We start from the raw sequence: 22,516 nt of genomic DNA, 5'->3' as shown, positions 1-22,516 counted from the left end.
TCATATGTGTCAGGGTCAAGAGGGAGTAAGAGAAATGGTATGTGGTGAGGATGGGCTGACTGAGGCCTTCCCCAGTCTCTCATATAAGTGTGTGTGTGTGTGTGTGTGTGTTTCAATGAAAAACAATCAATGTCAAACATGTTGACTGTCAGTCCACAGTCAGAGAGCACAGTTTTAGCCAAGGAGCTCAGACGGTTTATGGGCCTTTAAAAGCCACACGTTCTGACTGCTCCATCCATCCCCTCATCTACCAGCCCTTGTGATGGGCAATTTGCTACTGACCACAATACACACTGCCAATACACAGATACAGAACTGAGTGACACGAACAGGTTAAAGTCACCCGCTGTCTTCTCTGTACCTCTCCCTTCAGACGCAACGCTGTGATATCGTGTTCTTGCCCATTTTATTTGTTGGGGAACTTGTATTTACATACAGTCACTTTCATTATGAGACACGGCATGTCTTATTTATTTATCTATTTATTCATTTATTGATTAATTCATTTTTTACACAATTGCACAGTCAATTCTGTCAGCTCTGAAACCAGGACTGAAACCAGGCTGTTACAAAACGTCAAGGATAACAAGTGTCTCCTTTAGCCGGTGCTAAGAATATTCATTGTATTGCTGTTGTTGGGCGATCTCTGCATATGTGTTCTTATTACAGCTGCACTGGATTAAAACGGTGGGGTTTGTTGTTTTTAAGATAAGATAAACTTTATTGATCTCCATAGGGGAAATTTGTGTGGTTCCACTTTTTTTTTTTTTTAGCAAATAAGATTGACTATCTGCTCACCATATGTTCAATCTCTGATGTGAACGTCAAAAGTTGTGCGGACTTACCCAAGCATCCACTGCCGAATACATCTTGATGTGGGTTTGAACTGGAATGGGTGATTCCCTCGTGACGTTTATTAAAGCAATGGTTGGATGTGCATTCATGTTTATACACTTTTTCTTTGGACAACATTGTGAGAATTCACATTTGGATCAAAACATGCCAATATCAATATACCTAGTGGAATGGTAGAACTGCAGGATGAATCAGGGAGCTGAATAGTTGGCCCGAGTTGCAGCGAAGATTCTCCCACCCAAGTTGTCAACAGCTTATTTTGTCTCGTCTTATAATAACGCAGCAATCTAATTAGTAATGTTTACTGCATGACTTTGAATGATCGTCTGAAAAGGTTAAATGTGAGATGGCGATTATGTTATCACAAAAGAATTTCTTGACTGTGGACAGAATGGTTTTAGAAAATGTTTTCCTATCGAGAAGACAGATTTTTCTGGGAAAACATGAACATATCATGGCACGGTTAAATTCTCAGAACATTTTTTGAACGACAACAAAAAAAAAAAAAAATCTATCTGGGGAGGCACTTAACTCACTTATGGTTACTTTACTTCAGCATTTCCATTTGGTGCTGCTTTGTATTTCTGCTCTAAGGAAGGCTATAGTTGCCAAAATACAAATTAAATCAAATCTTCTCTTGCTATCCATGTGTATGCCAATAGAAATGGCATTCATAACTCCACTAATTTACATAAATACATTTTGAAAGAAACGTAATACCAACTGCCCCGAACATATTTTATCATTTAACATCAGGAACATTTATGATGAACGAATCTGTCACTAAATGTTCATACTCAACTCATCTGCAAAACATTAATGTGGACTACAACGTCCCCCTTCATAGTCACTGGTGCAATATTAATATTTTAGTGGTTCCCTTTATCCAACTTGGCACACCTGGTCAAGGTTAAGATGAGGGCCATCAGGTACAGCACAACTGGAGAAGGAGCTCATATTGAACCAAAGTGCTGCTGTGAACCTGTGTCGTTCACAAAGGAGTTCTCAAACTTTTATACTTCATGAAATACAGATGTCAAAGACTTCTGACCTCCATAATCAAAGTTGTTGAGGTATTTGAACATTGCACGCACACACACACACACACACACACACACACACACACACACACACACACACACACACACACACACACACACACACACACACACACGCGCGCGCACGCACATACATTTTGAGCAGAACAATTTTCAAGTCAAACTTATCTGTTGGAAAATCGGGATATTTCTGAGTTTGCTAATCTTATGTTTTGGATCCTGTAAAGGAGTTTGGTAAAGTTATAATTTTTGCTGAACTGAAATAAATGAATTAAGCTATGTTTTGATAAGGTTTCAACTCCAAACAAAGAACCTGAAACAGGTCAGAAGTTAAACAGGGAGATATTACCTTTTATTGTAATTAAGCTATATCAACATGTTCAACTTCAACTTTCTGTATAGTTTGAATTTTACTTTGAAGGCTATAATATTATTCCCTTGAACAAACTTCTTTAATCGCACTGTGACTCTCCTTTCTTTAACAATCCTATCACAATGTCAGCTGCATGGAATTGTTCAGTTTGGGTAAATCCAAATTATGTACTTTTTTTGTAAACAACAGTTGCTTTGCCCTACAGAATACAGGCCGGCTTTTACTGTGACAGTTTTATCATGTGCTAAATTGGTAGAAACACTGCCATCAGATTTACATGCTGCTGCAGGGAAGCGATAATGGTTGAGATTTGTCAGCTCTTTTATTTTTGTTTAATCACTCCAAATAGCTTGACAGATTAAAATTGACTAGCTGCAATGTTGATTTGAGTCTCACTTCTTGTTCACTTGATTTCTTTTCACACAAATAGATGCGGTTTCCATTTGAAATAGCCTGGGCGTGTTGTTTCAGTAGAGCAGAGCGGAGAGATGCTTCTGAAGCACACCGTGGCTCTTATGGTGGAATCACAGTAATTGTCTGGGGCGGCCATGATCGGCTCTGACAGCTGTGCCAGAGCTAAAATGCGCCGTCGTTTCGGAAATTGTGCCAAGCTCGCTCTAACTTTAAGCTCTTTTCTAGCTAGCTGCTAAATTTGCTATTTGACCCGAAGCAGATGTGAAGCCAAAGATGGGTTTTAGAAGGTTTATATTGGAAGTAGCTGCTTTTTCAGAGTTGAAATTTGTTGGAAGCCAAAACTAGTAATGTTGGAAGACTTTTTATCACAAAATGTAGAATTTAGAGTACCGGTGGAGGGTATTTCATTCTATAGGTTTGTGGTAATAAGTAAAAGCTCTATATTTTATCACATATGAGTTACTCTTCTGATGAAGATCCTTTCTCCAACAGAATTTGAAGAAGATAATTAATGTGATGTGTACCAGAAGACGTGTTGGAAATTGTTTTTGACAAAAAATGAAACTCATTTTAACTCATTTCCAAACTGGATGTTTTGTTTTCCCGCATCAGATTTGTGTCTGCAGAAAACTAGACTGGCTTTTAAAATATTACCCATTCTCAAAGACTAAGTAGCATTTCCCCTAAGAGCGGTGAAAATGAAATTGTCAATGAATGAAAGTGATAACAAGTGTCAAACACTTCATTGTTTAACACGGAAAACATTCAACCAAAAATCATTTTTGAGTGATGGGCAACTTTTTGAAAAAAAAAAAAATCCTGGCCTTGAAAAGCACATTTTAAATCGGATCAACTCTAATACTATCACTTCATCGCTGCGGCCCTTGGGAGATGCCCTCACCACCCACAAACATCCGCCCACACAGATGTAACCCTAATGGCTTTATCATTTTAAGAGGTTTGTTTCCCAGCCCCCTCTATTGTCAGATTAATTACAAGCCTATTTATTAGTCGATTCTAATTGAGATGGGATTAGATGACTCTGTGGGGTTTAAGTCATTTGGCTTGTCTCAGTGTTTTTCAATGGACTCCACTGAGCTGCTGTTTGCATTCGTATTGACACTTCACCCTGCAATGTACTCCTACATTTACTGCATTTCGTTACACTGTATCCTTACATGTGTAATGACAATAAAGTTGAATCTAATCTAATCTGATCTAATCTAATAATATTGATCTACTTCCCAAGTACTTTGAGTACGTCACAAACTGTGCTATGAAATACAATTTTAACAGCTCCCGTTGACTCGATACATGAATTGCAATAGCAAAAATGTTGCACTTGTGAACTGCTACTGTCGTTCAGCAACCCCACGGGGACGATTATTAAAAAAGTCTCCGTCAGTTTCAATAAGAGATACAATATCCCGTTCATTTAATATGTCTTATTTGTCCAAAAAAACATCACATCAACCCCCTCAAAATTAAGTAACTTTCAGTCTGAGGGGGAATTGAAGTGCAATACAATACTTAGCCTTCAGCGCAAAATGCATTTTCAAAATGCTCACCAGCAGGAAGCAGGGTCTTTAGCAACATGGGGAACTTTATCTCACAGGTCCCCCTCCTTTACCTGGGCAGGTCACTTGAATTTCACTGCTGATTTAATAGAAACAAAACAGGATGAATTCGGGGGGTGTACTTCATTAATCTTCCTTCTCTGTCATTGCAGAGGAAATTAAGGCCAATGCAGATGTTTTTCCTCCTCCCTCTTCTCTCAGGCTAGTCTTCCAGGGTCTATTCTTCCCTTCTTCCTCCCTCTCTCTGGAAAGTTAAGACCCAATTAGCAGGCCAGATTCCTGGCTGATCCCTCTGACTGGTTGGATGTGTATTGTGCTGCGGGGGTAAACATAACAATAGGGGTTAAAGTACAGGTTTTACATCCAAACCATTCTCTTTTATAAAACCATAGAAGATCCTCAAGTGCGGTTTTGATAGACTGGGTGTACTAAACATGAAAAAAGCAGCATAAAGGACTTAAGGCATCAAGGCTTGGATTTGAAAGAGTGTTGAACTAAGTATTTAGAGCCACCTTTTATTTAACATACAGTACAAGAGTTTAGTCACTACTTCGATGCTTACATGCTTTGTATTCCCTATTTTGATTCATATTTTCCAGAAGACATCGGTACGCAAATCAAGTGGATAATTAATTGAGTCTTTGAACTCGAGATATAATGACTCATGCCAATATCTGCAGCAACAACATTGACTGTGTGCGTGTTTATTTCATCCATGCTCTTTATTAAACTTAGATTGTTATTTTTACCTGAATGTATATTTTCAATGAATTAATTTTAAATTTTAAATGAGTCCACTGCACATGTAAGTGCACATATGAAGAAAAAGAGACAATGCCAAGAAAAACATTAGTTTTTAATAAAGCGTTGTGTAATAGGTTTCTCTTTTATTATTCAAATAAACTTACTGGTCAACCACTAATGCAAATATTATGTATTTAACGAGTTTGGCTTCTTTTATATGTCTTTTCTCGGGTTGCATCAAAAATAGGTCCAGAGATGTCAAAGGACATCATCTAACACCTTGTAGGATATCATAGACTGTTGATCCCTTATGTTTCCATTTGGGAAAAAAAAACTTGTAATGGTGAGCCGCGCCTCTGGAGGAAAACCTGAATTATTAAATTAATACTGAAGGAAATTTACAGACCCAAAAAATTAAAAAAGATAAATATTGTTCTATCTCTTAACTTTTTACACAATCTTGAAATATGGATATGTGTGCTTTTGGTTGAAGCTGCTTGGCTGATACTGGTAAAGTCTGCCAAAGTCTCACACCATCCCTTCCTGCAATCATTATAAAAGGGAACTTTCCAACCAATGTTATAAGAAGATTTTATCGCTAGTAAATCATACCTTATACAGACCATGATTGACCATTATCATCATAATTTTCATAGTATTTGTCCTGCGTGGCTGCTCGTAAAGACAACAAGCTCCACCAACAGTTTGTTACCATTTGATGGCATGCAATGGGCCACTGAAGAAAGAATACAACGGTAAATCAAGAATATTATGTAATATGCTTTTGCTAATTTCGTTTTGGGTTTTAGAAAACTGTGTTTAAAATTCACTGCTATTGTTAAGTTTTGCACAAACATAACAAAGATTATCAAAACTTTGGTTATTTTGAAAAACACAATAACTGAAGTAGCTACAAATCCACATCCTGTGCAAAGTCTGGTGTTTGTCAGTAAGTTCCACCATACTCAATGCACTGATGGAGACCTCCTCATGCTCATCTCCTACCTCCCTTCACATAAGTTTGATGAAAAGGGGAATTTGCATTCTCCACTACAAGAGCGCATTCAAACTGATTTATGCAGCAATGGTTTTCATGGTGGCACGGCACAGTAATAACACAGGTGCCATTACAATATGTTAAAATGTTCTTGTGATTTCAGGTAATTTTTCGAGATGTTGCCGTTTCTCAACGGAGTCCAAAGATTTTAGATAGGAAAAAAAAATGTTTAATTGGGAAGATGTTATCATTTCTAAGTGTTTTTAATGTAAAAAATGACCATCCAGGTTAATGTTAAACACTTCTTAACCTTTTATACAAAAAAGAAAATGTTTTTCTTTATTAAACAGTTTAAAGTTACAGGGACAGTGCACACCAATGAACTTTCCTGTTGGTGCTCCAATAGTAGCCAAAGTGGCTACTATTGGCAAAGTGTCTACTATCTAGTAAATATCAATTCATGGATTGTTTGTTATCACCTCTGTTTTAATGTTGATTTCATATATATATATATATATATATATATATATATATATATATATATAAAATGATGGATATTGTTGAGGTATCCTAAGTACAAGGAATACACTTTTAAAAGTTTCAATGAGCAGGGATTAGGATGTTACTAGAGAAAATGAGAAGGTAAAAGTCCGGTTGTCAAATGGACATGCAGAAACAGATGATAAAATGCATATCAACAAATAGTTCATGGTTGATGGGCGCCTTAACGTCAAGTTTAACAAAGAAAAAGTATTAATAATGTTGCAAAAACCTCTCATTTTTATTTTATCATGGTGGAATATATATGAAACAGAGCCCAAGTTTCATTACACCATCTAATGTTTATCCTTCACCACTATGCATGGAACCCAATATTTGTATTTGAATTTGCTGTTTGGCAAACTTTATAAAAAATTTGAAGATGAGGGAAGAGAAATCATTTGCTGTGTTTGTGGTTTACCAATACAGCTCCTACGGAAAACAATGTGTTCAGCGCTTTTCACTGTTTATTCCAAGTTGCATTATCTGCATATCTGTCAGTTTTTTTCCATGAATGCATATTAAAACAATACTACACTAGCCATAAAACAATATGGTGAATTGGTTTGGGGCTATTGCTTGAATGCCCACATGCTTATTGAATTACTCAACCTGCGATACAAATCTGCTGCAGTTACGTGCCAATAACAACATGCTGAGAGGGGTCTAATTCGAGAGGGTGCAGTTTAAGGTTGAGTAAAGTTTTAAAGCATTACCAGGCATTGTTTATTTCAACAGATATGCCTGCTGTAATGAAATGTTCTGTAGTTTTCAGGCATGAAGAGACTTCCAAATTCCATTTAGCAAACAGGGAACATGGCTGGTATCCGCAAAACACCCCTATCTTGAAATGGGTTTTGAAAGTGCCCTGTGCGTTTTACTTTTTTAACTCTTTTTGTAACATACAATTTGTTTGCATGATTACAATGCATTGCAGCGATTATTTGAATTATCCCTGAATCAACACACTAATTAAATTTTATAGTGATTCACTGTAAAACTCCCTTTCTTCCTGTCTGATGGCACACTTGAAGAATGGAGGGGAGGCGGCAACATGGACATTGACCTTGTAAACTCTTGTGAGAAAATGCAGATCCAGAAAGCTGCAGTGGAGAACTCTTGACAGTCTTCAGCTGCAGGGGATTGTTAATATGTATTTCCAGGATTATTGAGTTATGTGTATGACAAGCGTCCCAGGGAACACATAGCATTAGATTCAGGTTTGTGAGCAGAGCCTGCTCTTGTCCATACTCCAGTTACCCCTAATGATGGTAATTATTACATGGCTTAACTGTAATACTGGATTGATTCTTATGCTCCTGAATAGGCCTAATGCTAACCCCACCCCCCACCCAACAAAGACCACGTTGAGCCCGGCAAACAAATGCACCTTGGCTCACAAAGGGGGCCACTGGCAAACTGTGTGTGAATGTTTTTGACGGGGGTTAATACTCGAGCCATATAAAGATGGGATTAGGGCACATACTTACAGGAAGAAAATTGAAAGTTTTTTCAGGGGGCAAATATGCGGCTAATTCCATTCTGTCATCAGTGGATATTAAAGATTTCAAGCCGCCTGGTCGATTTTTTTTCGTAAATGACAATGGCTACACTGTCAAAATGAGCTTTAATTTCCAGGAGCAAAAAAGTGACCGCAGACTTAAAGTGGGGTATTTTCTAATATCAATCTCTTAATCGGACCTTAAGGGATTCATTTAACCAGCTCTATTCTCTATACATATTCTTATTTTTCTTGCCTTTAACCATCACATGCAAACAATCAGAATTAAACATTCAGATCAATCAATTACATCTCATCCAGAGAAGTACAGAAGCATCTTTTCTCCCTGCAGTGGGCTGACTGAGCTGTTTGGCACCTGTAATGGATTAAAGGGGGACCTCTGCCAGTAGCTCAACAGAGTTAAGCTTTTAGATTGAGTTACACAGAAGGGTGGAACCCATGCAGGCCAGGTGCTGGCTGGGTAATACCTCCCAGATCTCAACAATCTGGTTCTGTTTCAGGCCTGCTCCACGCTCCCCTTCCCCTGCTGCCCTGGGTCTTGGTGCTGTGCCATCACACTTGGTATTCATCAGACCCCTCGAGGTAGCCGAGGCGGGCGGCAAATTATGGCGGCCCGTGTTCTGTGATGGAAGGAAATGTAGAGAGAGCACAGAGTAAGATCTCTCGGCTCTGGCTACAGCTGAGAGGCCAACAGATTTTTGAAGGTCAGTGTGAATGTGCTGACTAATTCTCCGCTGCTTTCATTGCTGTGTATGTATCCCCCATTACTAGTTTTAATTAGCACTGGGGCCTAATAAGGCCTTATAAAATGCTTACTAGCACTGCTTAGCCTTGTGTTGAAAAAAATAACATTAACAAGGCTATTGCTGGATTTTAATAGCTCAATTAAATTGAAAATAAATTTTAATAATTTGTAACAGTGTAAGTGTTATTTCCATACAAAAATTATTGCTTTATTTGGTATTTGTTAAGTTTGCCTTTCAGCGCCTGAAAAAGGATTTGTAAATGTTACTCTTACCGATTTAAGTATTATCAGTGACTCATATGTTTCTATATTTTTCTATTATCTTATTTAATACATTTTTAAGTTCCTTGTCAGTTTATATTAATGTAAGGCTACTAACACAAAATAGCAAATCACAATAATGATATAGATCTGGGCCCCTAATGGCAATAACATACCTATTAAAAATGCTTATTGGGAGGACCTTAACATTAAGCTGTAACTGCATTATCACATGCATTATTGAGAAAAGATGGGGAAAGAAAGCCCATCATATTGTTAAAAGCATTATATCTATCTATCTGTCTATCTGTCTATCTATCTATCTATCTATCTATCTATCTATCTATCTATCTATCTATCTATCTATCTATCTATCTATCTATCTATCTATCTATCTATCTATCTATCGTATATGCATATATATATATATATATTTACTTATGCACACATATATACATAAAAAAACACTCAAATACACACACACATATAAACATACACACACTATCTGTCTATCCATCTATCTGATCATAACCAATATTACAATTTCTCAACAACACCGACAATATATTAAACCTGATATGAACACTTGCAAAATTGACAGTGCAGTTTGTAAACATTCTACAGCATTACAAAATATATTTACTGTATGTAAACTTGTGACCTCTATCAATCGATTGATTGAATAGAGAACCTTTGGTGGGCAACTAATCAGTCATAATTTATTACTATGGAAAACAAAATATGAAAACAGTAAATGGGCATTTCTTTTTTTAATCTTATTACAGCCATGGTGGACTCTTTGGAGAGCCCTCCTTACTGTCATCAATATATGTTTTTGCTTTTTTGGTATGAAACCTCCAGTTTTTTTAAACATTATTATAGAAGTTATTACAGAACTGAGATGCATAGGCATGGGCGGTTCTTTTTTTCCATATTCAGTACATGTGAGATTTTCTCATATCATGTGGATCATATCATGTTTGGATGGGACTTAAGGAGAATAAAATTAAATGTACCGTGTTACGTTAGGAGTCGTGTTTTTATCCAGTACTTCCATGAAAGTCACATGTGGATGCAAAGCAGCTGGTAAAGTGATGTGCTTTCGTGTGTTAAGATGGGCTGAGGGTTTCATTCTCATGTGTTCAGTCCAGCCTGGCCACGTCTCTGATGCCTTGTTTTGATAGAATAATTCTAGGTTCCATTATGTTCCTGCCACAGCCTGTGGAGCTGATTTGAATTTCTTATAATTCCAAAGTGTGTTAAGTAGCACCTCTGTAAAAGGGGGGGGGCAAGTCAGAGAGCATGTTTCAGACCTTCTAATGTGTAAATGTGTTTCTGATTCTTGACGTGACACACGGTCAGATGGCAGTGCACATGTGTGTGTGTGTGTTTCCTTGATCTTGCCACATGACTTGCTGCCTGTAATCAGTAATTACCAGGATTGCCTGATGGATTCTGGTTATAATAAATGATTGATGACCCCTGAAAGAAAGAGCCTGGGCCATTTCTGTCCTCTGACAGCATGACGTTAGCACTAAATTGAAACCATTTAAGTAGAAAATGACTGGACACAAGCAAGCGCTCAATAGCAGGTACCACACTACCATTTTGAAAATGGACGCTTTTGCATTTGCCCCCCTGTCTAAATACCCTGTATATTCTGGCATATCCTGAAATCTGATCTCCCTCCTGGTGCCCAGTACTCGGGTCTGTTCTAAGGCAAATCAACCCAAACGCTAGTCTCAGGTGGCTGCTAAAATACATTTCATTGGCAAAAAATCTTAGGAACACAATGTTTATTTGTACTTTATTCATCTGTGAAATGTAGTTGCTAAGAGGAATGTAAAATGGTTTTAATTTGAAAATCCACATGATTTATTTTGATGGATTACAGCTATTGGCTAATCAAAATGCTAAAAAACACTTATGACGAGTTGAGTGGAACTACGCTGAAAGTGTGGTGAGGTTTGCCGAGATGAAACAAAACCCTTATTAAACGTATGTTACTTAAAGCTACAATAATTAAAAAAATAAGATAATTTAAAAATGTGTTTCAACATGCATAGTAAAATTCTATTCTGCCCGTTGTGCCCATGTATCAGACCCATAATTCACATATATTAAAATTCAAGGTGATAGACATTCAGTCGGAAACCATAGCCATGCTGACATTCGGTTAATTGTAGGCTGAGACATCGTGTGACCAAATGCATGAGTGACAAATCAAATACTAACATCCTATTGACACGGAATACAGACATTAATATTCCTTTTTTTCAAATTGAGTCCAACATCCTCTGAACATCCAGGAATTAACATATATGTAATGTATACATATTTATTCCTCTGACATTGATGTTTTTTTAGTGCCGTATTTAAAAAAAATATCGATTTCAGTTGTCATTTTCTGTGATATCCAGAAAGTATATTTTTAAGGTCAACCAAGGCTTCATTACTTTTGTGCATGAAATGAACTAATGTGTAAATATTGAAAAATATATAATGTTTCTGTTTAAATTTGACACACTGCGTTGATGTAGATGGCCCAGAGCAAAAGAGACACAGACAGTTCATCCCCAAAATAAACTTCTACCTGGGAAAGAAGCCACCAAATGACCCAATATTTGCAATAATCTGCCAATGCAAGATTGCCATGGAGGTCTTGTCCCGATGGGCAGGTATGCAGGGATGACCTTCATAGTATATGCAAAATAAGTAGCAGAGCAAGAAAAACAGGTGGCCAGAGAAGGGAAGTGTACGACGGTAGGCAAAGGCCTTCTGCTTTGGGATTAAACCATTTACAACTCACTCGAAGCTTGTGTGTGAAATAAATGGCTGCGGAGCAAAAACTACATTTTGTGACTCTTGCCCTTTGATGTGTGAGGCTGATATTAGATTTGTGGTCAGGCTACAGGCACTTTGTGGTTTGGTTTGAGAAGCAGACAGTTTTCATGAGGTGGTGGTGGGAACGATGATGAGGGGGAAGGTGGGTGGGGGTTCTTAGCAACACATGGGTTTCATCGTGGACAGTGGCCTGATCCAACAACAAGGAACCAGTGTGGAAGGCGATGGCCTCTGCATGACAGATCTAATTCTTCTTATATGTATGAATGTGTGTGTGTGTGTGTGTGTGTGTGTGTGTGTGTGTGTGTGTGTGTGTGTGTGTGTGTGTGTGTGTGTGTGATGACAGATGGGATTGAACGGGGTCGGCTCATCGAGTACTTTGTGTCAAATACACAGGAAGTAGCTAAACACATATGGCCCTGTCTGGCACTGCATCAACTTTTATGTATGAGTTTGCGTCTAGCACTCTGATTCTCACACACACGTACACGACTGCATTCACAACAAAATATCCAAACCTGAGCATTTCTACCTCCACAACGTCAATGAAATTGAACCTTTTTGGAGTTCATGACAGTTGATGATTTAACTTTTACACATAAATAATGCATCACCACATTAATAATGTCAGGTTGATAAATTTTTCCTCTTAAACTGTTTTCTAATCTCTACTCAGGGGAAAAAAGCTAATTCTACCGAAACACACACACCGTTTTAACCATGCCGTCAAACCTTTAATGGTCTATAACATACAAATGGGTAATAGATGAAATGAAAAGCTGAACACATTTGTGTAGCTAAAGGTATAATATCGCTGTAGATAAATGTCACTATCTCTGTGATAGCCAGGAGAAGTCATATGATTAATTCATTTTAGACATATTAATGTGTGATAACCTTTGAATTCCATTTGTGCTCTCACCAGCTCAATTGTTAACCCTTCAAATCAACAGACAGATAAACTAATTATTAGGTCTTTAGGGTCCCCTGATACCATATCTTTGATTTCTTTAGATAATGACACTATTAATTAGGCATTGTAAAGAAATGATATTGAGTACATTCAATCAATATCAGATATGATTGAGTGTAGCAATGTAAGAGGATGGTGTTAATCACCGCATCACAGATGTCTTCCATACTCCGTGACAGGATGAAATAGCTTAATGCCTTGCTGTTTCAGATAAAATAAAATTAGAACGTAAATAATATTAAGTTATAATTTAGGTTTAAACACGCATGTGTGCAACAAAGGTTTATACATTTTTTTTTCTGACAATTAACGGTGTGAGTATTCTAGGTGTTGTCATTCTCTATATATTATGTGTCTGTGCTTGTGTGAATTTTAGTAAAAGGGTAGGTATAGATGCATGACATGACATTCATGTAGATAATGATGTGTGTGAAGTCCAACCATGAGCAATCAGCTGAATGCATGTGGAGATCCAGCACACCTTCATGACCACACAAAAAACATTTCCATACAGTACACACACCCCCTCCGCCCCCCTAAAAAACATGACAGTTTCCATCATGCAGCTATGATGAGGAGATTAGCCAGTTATCAGGCCTAACTGTGAGCGGGGGATGAGGGCGTGGTAGCGGGGGTCTGTTTGTTTAGCTGGGAAACTGGACTCTGTCACGTGAGAGGAAATGTGCCATTCAGACCTTGTGTTTCACTTGACAGGTATAAACAGCTGGATGTATGAGGATAAGTGCAGCCTCTTATCACAGATCATATGCATATAAATACCCTTTTTATTTTTAAAGTGTTAGCAGAGCCAGGCCAAAAAGTAGTTGTAATTTTGTTTTAACAATTTCTTAAAGTGTCACATTAAAAGTAAAGTAATTTCATTGTATGCATGCATTACATTGTATGTGAGGTAAAGTTATTATCATTGTATTGCACTATACAATGAGAATTATTCTATTCTATTCTATTCTATTCTATTCTATTCTATTCTATTCTATGTTTCAGTATATTTCAAATGTAGAGAGTAATTGTTTGATGCTGAAATAACATTGACTTACAGGCTCCAGAAATAATTAATCCTAACTAAAATGAACTAGGAAATGACAAGACTAAAGAAATGACAGTAACAAATAATGTGCGAAAAACTTCACAAGACTATTCAAAACAGAAAAGTTTCTCTTAAATTTTCAAATGTGCCTTTAATCAGCAAAAGAAGAATTCTTTTCAGTCCCATTTTTCGTTCAACAATAACATCATAATGGATTAATTATATTGTAGGTTAGGGTTACAAAATGCATTTTGATTTTGAACTGGACCAGCCATTTTAGATCATCTATAAAATGCCTCAGGTAGTTAATAATTCATTTTCTTTTTTTGTCTTGAGAAAATAGCCAATAGGGTTATGGGCTATAGGATTTGCTCTCAAGGAGAAAAACACGAATCTGAAATAAACAATAATAAAAAAATACAACTCAAATGGTTTTACTATTTTCTATGAGAATGGCTTTGTGTTATCATTACACATATTTATGACATTTGGAAACAAAAAGAAAAGATAAAAGAGAATAGAAAAATGTATCATTGTCAGAGGAAAAGAAACAGAATTCAAGGCAGTGTCATGCACTGGACCGATTTACTTGGCATGGGTTTGAAAGGAACATGACCACAACGAAATGCAAGCTGACAACCGTCCACAGTCGTGTAGAGGTCTGGAGTTTGGAGAGGAGGTGAATGACCCCACTTAAAGGCCATCAGATGTGTTGAGCCATACAAATATGAAGAATGGGTCAAAAAGATAATTGCGTGAATGAGTGAAAGAAAAAAAGGGGAGGGACAGTAATTAAATCCCTCCTACCATCTCATACAGTAGCTTAACAAGTGGCCAATCATCACATGCGGTTGTTAATAATATATGCATTTATTCGTCCGTTAGTTTATCCATTTGTTTTTTATGTGCTTATTTCTTTATCAATTTATTTACATGGAACAGTGCTTGATCCCAGAAGTCCCAGGGGATCCACGAAATAAAAGCGTTGTTGAATTGTTAGTGTCTATGAAGTCTAATGAGCTTGGAACACACACACACACACACTCTCTCTCTCTCTCTCTCTCTCTCTCTCTCTCTCTCTCTCTCTCTCTCTGTATATACATATACATATACGTATACATACATATAAATATATATACATATATTATACATATATACATACACACACACACACACACACACACACACACACACACACACACAAAATGTGTGCATTTGCAGCAACAAGCCATGCATAAACACTGTGGGAGCCACTAGTTTAGAAACATATGGGAAGTCTAAGTCTGTATGTAAGTATGTATGTATGTATGTATGTATGTATGTATGTATGTATGTATGTATGCACGTACGTATGTATGCATGTCTGTCTGTCTATCTATCTATCTATCTATCTATCTATCTATCTATCTATCTATCTATCTATCTATCTATCTATCTATCTATCTATCTATCTATCTGGAGCAATCTCTGGAAATGTGTTTACTACAGAGGACATGGTGGATGCATTACTGAGCTTGTCTGAATATTTATTTATTTGTTTTTATCTTCAAAATTGCGTTTTCTGTCTTTTTTTTGGTCACATTTAACCAGGTTTTACAGATCAGGACTCTGATATATAAAGATGCATCTGCTATTGTGGCTCCCGGAGTCTCCCTGCCTCTCATCCGCAGCCTGATTGACGCCTCCATTCACCTATAAGTGCTGCCTTCCACTGCGCTCCTCCGTGGCTTTTAATTTCAAATGGCTATTTCGTTTTTTTACAGCAATCCCCCTTTTGACTCAACCTTTTCACTGCCACTTCGAGAAGGAAATACAGAAATAAATGTGAAAATAATAACAGCATTGGACTCTTTCTCTCTCTCTCTCTCTCTCTCTCTCTCTCTCTCTCTCGCTCCACTGGGGCCTGAATCAGTTTGACTGCATTACAGGGAGCGCCTTTTACCATCCAAAACACGTCCTCCTCAAAAAGGTGGCAACGGGTCTTTGTGCCTACGCGCAAATAAAATGAGGCCAACTCTGATTTGATTTTTAATCTTTAAAAAAATCATCCCCCCGCTTGTCCGTATTAACATAAACCGGAGACAAACTATTACACAAGTCTTGAAATAATATTTTGCATTATTCTGCAGGCGATGGGATGCTGAGCTGAGTTATTGTGTTTGAATGTTGTTTTTAACCATGTCTGCAAACAAGAGAATAAAATCATTCCTCTGTATCGTCGATTATTTAAAGTAGTTTTCGTCATCTTTTTTCTTTTTATTTCTCTTTCTGGAGATGAAGATGGATCATGTGAGACATACAGAATTTATGAAACAGGGAGGAATATGAGGCTGACTCTTTGTCAGGCCATAAATCCATCATGAGCCAGATCTAAAAATACTTGGTTTCAAACAGAAGTAAATATTTTTTTACATGTATTTAAATACACACTGGATTTCACATGCCCGTTTAAAGTGACATGAAAGTTTATCTCGTTTATATCGATGAGGAAAATGATAGCAAGAGTCACTGCGTGTGAGAGGATTTATTATTTTTTCATTTAGTTGTATTGATGTGATTATATATAGGGTTTGTTTTACAAGCAGATTTTTTTGTTCGTGCACACGGGGACGCGCACCATTGGAAAATCACTTGATTAGGCGCATTAGCGAAGGGACAATGCGTTTCAAACGCGTCCGTAACACAGCGCCGCGCGTCCAAACAGCGCACGTCGAGAACAACAAAGCAAGCCCGTCAGGGGCCCGACGCGGGCATGTTGTTAAGACCCCGTTAAATGCAATCAGAAAGCCCCCCACCCCCACCCCCTCCACCCCACCCACATTAAGAAGCTGAATCCACGTTCCTCCACGGAGCCGCCGCCTCCCACGCACCACTCAAGACCCCGTGTTGATTAGCCCCCCGCGTAAATACGCAATAAGTTCCCATCCATCCGGGATGAATGGAGGTGATAATGGGCCGTTATCTTATCCCACTGAAGGTGGGCGGGGGTGGGGTGGGGTGGGGGGTAATGAGATGAAGCGCAGACGGAAAACTGCGGCAGACCGTCTGCGCGTAATATCCATCCGCTCGGAAGAGGAGAGGGAGAAGAAACACGAACGATCGTCGGTTTTTATATTAAATTCCGTGGCGTTTATAACACAGCTCGTATTTCTGTAAACAAGAAAATACTTGTTATTGTCATCTTCCTGTTGATTTACAAGACTAAGGCCTAAATGATGTTTGTAAGTGGTTACATTTACCAAGTTTGCGCGCAAAGTAGCCTTGTCGGGCGGAAACAGTGTTTAAAGTGTCTGCTGTTGTGAAACCGCCTTCACACTCCACCCAAACCAGCATTTTACAAAAAAAAGAAAAAAAAAGAAAAAGAAAAAAGGAAAGAAATTCTACCACCGCAGTAAAACGGTGGTGCTTGATTAATGATGCGTTCAGGGGTTTGGGGAGATTTGGATTATGACACGCGGGGACTGAAGGTCATCGTCTTCCGTGTATTTATGATGCCTTCGCTGACACGGAAATAATCGGATTACCGCTTTGCGAAGCGCCTTTCGGACCGAGCAACGGACTTTTCCGAAAGTCTGCAAACAGTGCGGATTATCTTAATTGAATTAATTCTCAATACACAGATGTGCGCGGAGCGATCCACGCGGCCGATCCAGGAGCAGCCGGGTTCCACAGTGACGTCAGCGGGGTATAAAGTCTACCCCTGCTTTCAGCTGGTCCCGTTCAAAACCCGACAGTTCGCTTTCCCAACACAACTTGGCCGCGCCGCGTAAGAAGGGAAGAAACAGTCCCCCCGTAGAGTCGCCATGACGCACTTTTAAGGGCATTTTGGAAATCTTTCTACTCGGGACGTCTTTTTTTTCTTTAACCCCCACCCGCCCCCCTCCAAAAAGGGTCCCCCCAGCCGCCACACTTTTTACTGTCTTTTTTTTTTGCACCGGGGTGATGCCCGCCGGGATGTTCAGCATCGACAGCATCCTGTCCGGCCGGCCGAGCTGCAAGGAGCCGCTGCTGCTGCACCGGAGCGGACCTGTGGTGCTCTCCGCCGGCCTCACGGACTCTATCTACACCGACTACAACGGACTGTATACGGCCACGTGTGGCTCCACCGCGCCCGGAGTTCAGTCGGTGAACGGCACCAGGATAGGATATAACGGCTACTACTACGGACAGCTTCACGTCCAGGGCACCGGGGCCCCCCCGTGCTGCGGCTCCGTGCACGGCCTCGGCCCGCAGCAGTGTCCCTGCATCCCGGCAGGTAGGATGCTGGCACGGTTACGCGTCGGGCCCCGGGACGCATGAAGACGCGTATCAGAACTAGTAATTCCAGATAAGATATAGATACGCATATATTGAAAAATTCTAAAGGATTATTTTACCAAGGCGTGTGTGTTTACATTGAATACTGATGATGTGTTTTCGAAAAAAGAAAAAAAAACTGTCCACCCTACATCCGCGCGGAATACCTGAGAAGTTTTAATGTGACTTATTTATCTTTACAATTTTCGAATTTCAATCCTCGGAATCCAAGCCGCCTTCTCGCATTTACCTCGATTCCACACATGAACTTTTTTTTTTTAAATCCATGAGGATGTCGAGTTTTTTTGCGCCTTGGCTTTGTGCACGCCGGTTTCAATTAGCCGAGTTGTTTATGCTCCTTTACGCGCCGCTGCGGTCCAATTGCGCCAATTCTCCTTGAAAACTCACTTCCCCTCTACTCCCCACTCCTTCCTTTCCACCTTCTCCACGCAGGCTACGACAGCCCGGGCTCGGTGCTGCTCTCCCCGGTGCCGCACCAGATGATGTCCTACATGAACATGGGCAGCCTGTCTCGGACGGAGCTGCAGCTGCTCAACCAGCTGCACTGCCGCAGGAAGCGGCGGCACCGCACCATCTTCACGGACGAGCAGCTGGAGGCTCTGGAGGGCCTCTTCCAGGAGACCAAGTACCCCGACGTGGGGACCCGGGAGCAGCTCGCCCGCAAGGTCCACCTCCGGGAGGAGAAAGTGGAGGTCAGAATAATTTCCTTCTATTGTCCTATTGTAAAAAGAAAAAAAAATGCGCCTCTGATTATATGGAGCGACTACATTTCAAAATACTGCAACTACTAATGATAATGATAATAATAAAATAATAATAATAAATGTGATTATTATTATTATTATTATTATTTTGTAGTAATGCATCCGATTGCATTGTTCTAATTGAAATATTCTATTTATCATCCGTTATTGTTGGAATTCCATCTTAGTATATGTGGAAAATTCTGCTTAATCCAAACGCAATAGTATGTCCTATTTCTTAATGTTATTTGAAAGGGAGCAAAAGAATTTGCGGTGGATTGTGTATGTATTTTAATGTCATAATAATTGATTTCGAGGTTCCTGCTGATCGGCCGTCTGTTTCACGAACGAAATTGATAGCCTGTAATTCTGAATATCAAACGGCATTTTCTATGAATGAACTTCATCATCTATTTCTTCTCCTTTCGGCTTTTCCCTTCAGGGGTCGCCACCGCGAATCAACCTACTCCATTAAATCTTATTCTCTGTACATTTTCTCCGAATGAACTAAAATAATAAATTACACAAAACCTTTAAAAAACAAAATAATAAAAATAAAAATTCGTTTTCAGTTCTTCCAACGGAACATTTCTGGATTCAATTGATGGGTGAAACGTTGCCAAACTCCAGCGATTTTTTTTTCTCCCAGTATTTCGTTGTATTTCTTCCAGAATTGAATATTCTCTTCCCCATCTTTCCCTGCAAAATCCTCCTGGTATTGTTTCAGCAATTTATTCCTTCTTTCGTTTCCTTCCTTCTTTTTTTAACTGAAAATCCCAGGGAATAATGGAACCCGGGCAATATTCAATAAAACAGTCTCCCAATAGATTATGCGGCCGATTTATACAGCGATTATTATAATTCTTATTATTGTTATTATTATTATTATTATTATTACTGCTGTTATTATGCATTTATGCATTTGTGTATTTATGCATGTATGCATTTATGTATTCATTTTTTAATGCATTTTTGGATTCATTCATTATACATCAATTAATTGTAAAAACAATTTGACGCTGAAATAATTTATATAAACGTCCGCGTTAGGCGCACCTGGAGTTCTCGCATGTTTCGGTCAACTTCTCGCCCCAGCTCTATAAGGGGACGACGAAACGGAAACAAATACATAGAAAAAGCAAAGACTCTGAAAAGTTGTGTCCTTTCCCCTCCATGTTTAGGTTTGGTTCAAAAACAGACGGGCGAAGTGGAGGAGACAGAAGCGCTCGTCGTCAGAGGAATCCGAGAACTCGCAGAAATGGAACAAAAGCGCCAAAACGCCCGCGGGGAAAACCGAGGAGAGTAAAAGCGAGGTGGACTCGGACAGCTGATAGTAAAATATAAGGAAAATACAAACATAATGATAAAAATTAAAGAAAGAAAAAAAGGATAAACAAAAGCCACGGCCGTGACCTGTACATATGGTGGGAAGGGACGTGGACTGGCCGGCATGCAGGTGGTGTTGCCATGTTGCACAGATGTACATATCCACATTTTATTATTGATTCTGTGTCCGCTATTTATATTTAATTTAAATTTCTTTGTAATGTTATATGCACGCCGGAGAATGGAGGGCCCACGACACCCGCCGCCGGGAATCTGTTCGACTTGTCTGAATATATCGTAATGCTACATGTGACATTTTTATTTTTTAATGTTACTAAATGTTGTAATTCTGGTATTTTTTATTTTAATTTTATTTGTATTTTTTCCCCGTTGTAATATTATTCAGTGCGCTCAGACGCTCCGAGCGCAGCATTACCACGCAGACGGATATGTAGATGTTTAAATGTTATTTCATTTCCCCCCAAAAATAATAATAAAAAAAAAAACAAATAAAGAAAACTACATAAAAGTACAACGAGTATACATTAAAAATATACACAAGACATCAGCAACATGTCGTCTGGTTTCATTCATTGTTTCCCCCTCAGATGAAAACGCGCTCCTTTCAGGCGAACAGTGAAATGACCTTAAAACGATTCAGGCTTCGGCAACTGCAGTCAGTTTAACTGATATATAGTCAATGTCACAGTTGAACTTCTGCTCCCTTGGAGACACCAGAACTCCCGCATTGTTTTATCTCTATTACATCGTTATTACATTTTTTTTACAATTCCAAATTGTAGCGCAGTTTCGGAAAATTCTAGACGCATTAGCATCTCCATAAAACAATACGCATTTTTATTTCTCTCCAGCTACTATACGATAGGATGTATTATTATTTTTTGAATCGTTGTAGAATTATTATTTACCCACACAAACAACGTATTCCATGATTGGAAAAAAAAACATGACATAGGCCTAATTCAGATGATTTTTTTGGGAGGGGATTAAGGAAAAAGTAACTTGTTACTTCAAAAATTTGAGATTATGCTTTTAATCAATTTACACAATTCATAAAATAAATGAGCACTAGAAAAGAAACCTTTAAAAAAGAAAACGAAAAGTTGAATGTTAAGCATTCATGTGATTTTTAAGTAAGTCTGTAGCCATAAATTGTCATTTTGTAAAGTGATCAAAAACGTTGACGTTTATACTCAAGAGTTGGTGTAATCGGATACAGAAAGTCCTGATGAATGAACAGATGTGTAGATTTTCAGCATTTAATATCATAATGTGTTATCTTGATGTTATCAGTTATATCTGTGTAATTGTGGGAAAAAAAAATCGAATACAGATTTATAACAATAGGATACCAGTGAAATTTCACAAAATCTCCTGCGAATCCAGTTAATGGAATAGAAATGACAACCCACTGTGGCAGGACAAAAGTCCCCTATTGAACTCACAAATCTACTAACTTCCCAATAGCCGATAAACCATTATAATAATGTTTCAAGTGGAAAAAGTAGAGAAGATGAATTCAAACTAATGAAAAATACTCAACTCCCAGTTGAGGCTTTATGACCCTTTTGTTTTTATTAAAAACCAGGATAATATAATGACAGCCCTATAAACCGCTGTCCTAAAACCGGAAGACACCAAAAGAATATTGTGAATATTTTAGTATCAATACATCCAAACTAATGTGAAAACCTTGTGGGATAAGATTAATTTATAAAATCGGGATGGGGGTGCATCAGTTTAACGTGGAGCTACTCTCAGCCACATTCACGTTGCTTTACGGATTGAATCTGGGCCTCTTTCACAATCGGTTTTCACTCTTTGAAGCGTCACTGCTGAGAAGAGAAAGCTGGAAACCCAGCCGAGTGCTTCTCCTCCTGTAATCAGATACTTGGTGATTTAAATCATAAATTGATAATTCGGTTCGCGTTCGCCTGTCACACGCACATACGTAAGGTTGTTTTCTCCATCTCCTCTTTGGCTCCGTCCACGTCCTGTCACAGGCCAAAATTCTCAGACGATTTGAAAATGCTAAAATTACGCTGGATGTTCTCACCGATCGACGAGATAAGTCCTGTTGATTGACGGTTTTACTCTAGATACGGTCCCAAATTATACAATTTTTGCTTGCAGCCATTTTAAAGAAAACAAACAAGGA

The 22,516-nt window shown here is 38.6% G+C and overlaps 1 protein-coding gene across 1 annotated transcript; it reads left to right on the top strand.

Annotated features, from left to right (window-relative positions):
- Positions 1 to 17,759: 17,759 nt before the first annotated feature.
- gsc (goosecoid) lies at positions 17,760 to 20,812 on the top strand. Its single transcript, XM_086160774.1, has 3 exons — positions 17,760 to 18,206; positions 18,701 to 18,960; positions 20,193 to 20,812. Exons 1-3 carry the CDS (start codon positions 17,894 to 17,896, stop codon positions 20,340 to 20,342), a joined length of 723 nt encoding a protein of 240 aa, XP_086016900.1. The 5' UTR covers positions 17,760 to 17,893; the 3' UTR covers positions 20,343 to 20,812.
- Positions 20,813 to 22,516: the final 1,704 nt, after the last annotated feature.

Source organism: Fistularia commersonii, chromosome 15 (genome assembly GCF_037954325.1).
Source record: "Fistularia commersonii isolate RoL2024-O1a breed Wild chromosome 15, RoL_Fcom_v1.0, whole genome shotgun sequence".
NCBI classification, from domain to species: domain Eukaryota; kingdom Metazoa; phylum Chordata; class Actinopteri; order Syngnathiformes; family Fistulariidae; genus Fistularia; species Fistularia commersonii.
This window is presented reverse-complemented; position numbering and strand designations above follow the sequence as displayed.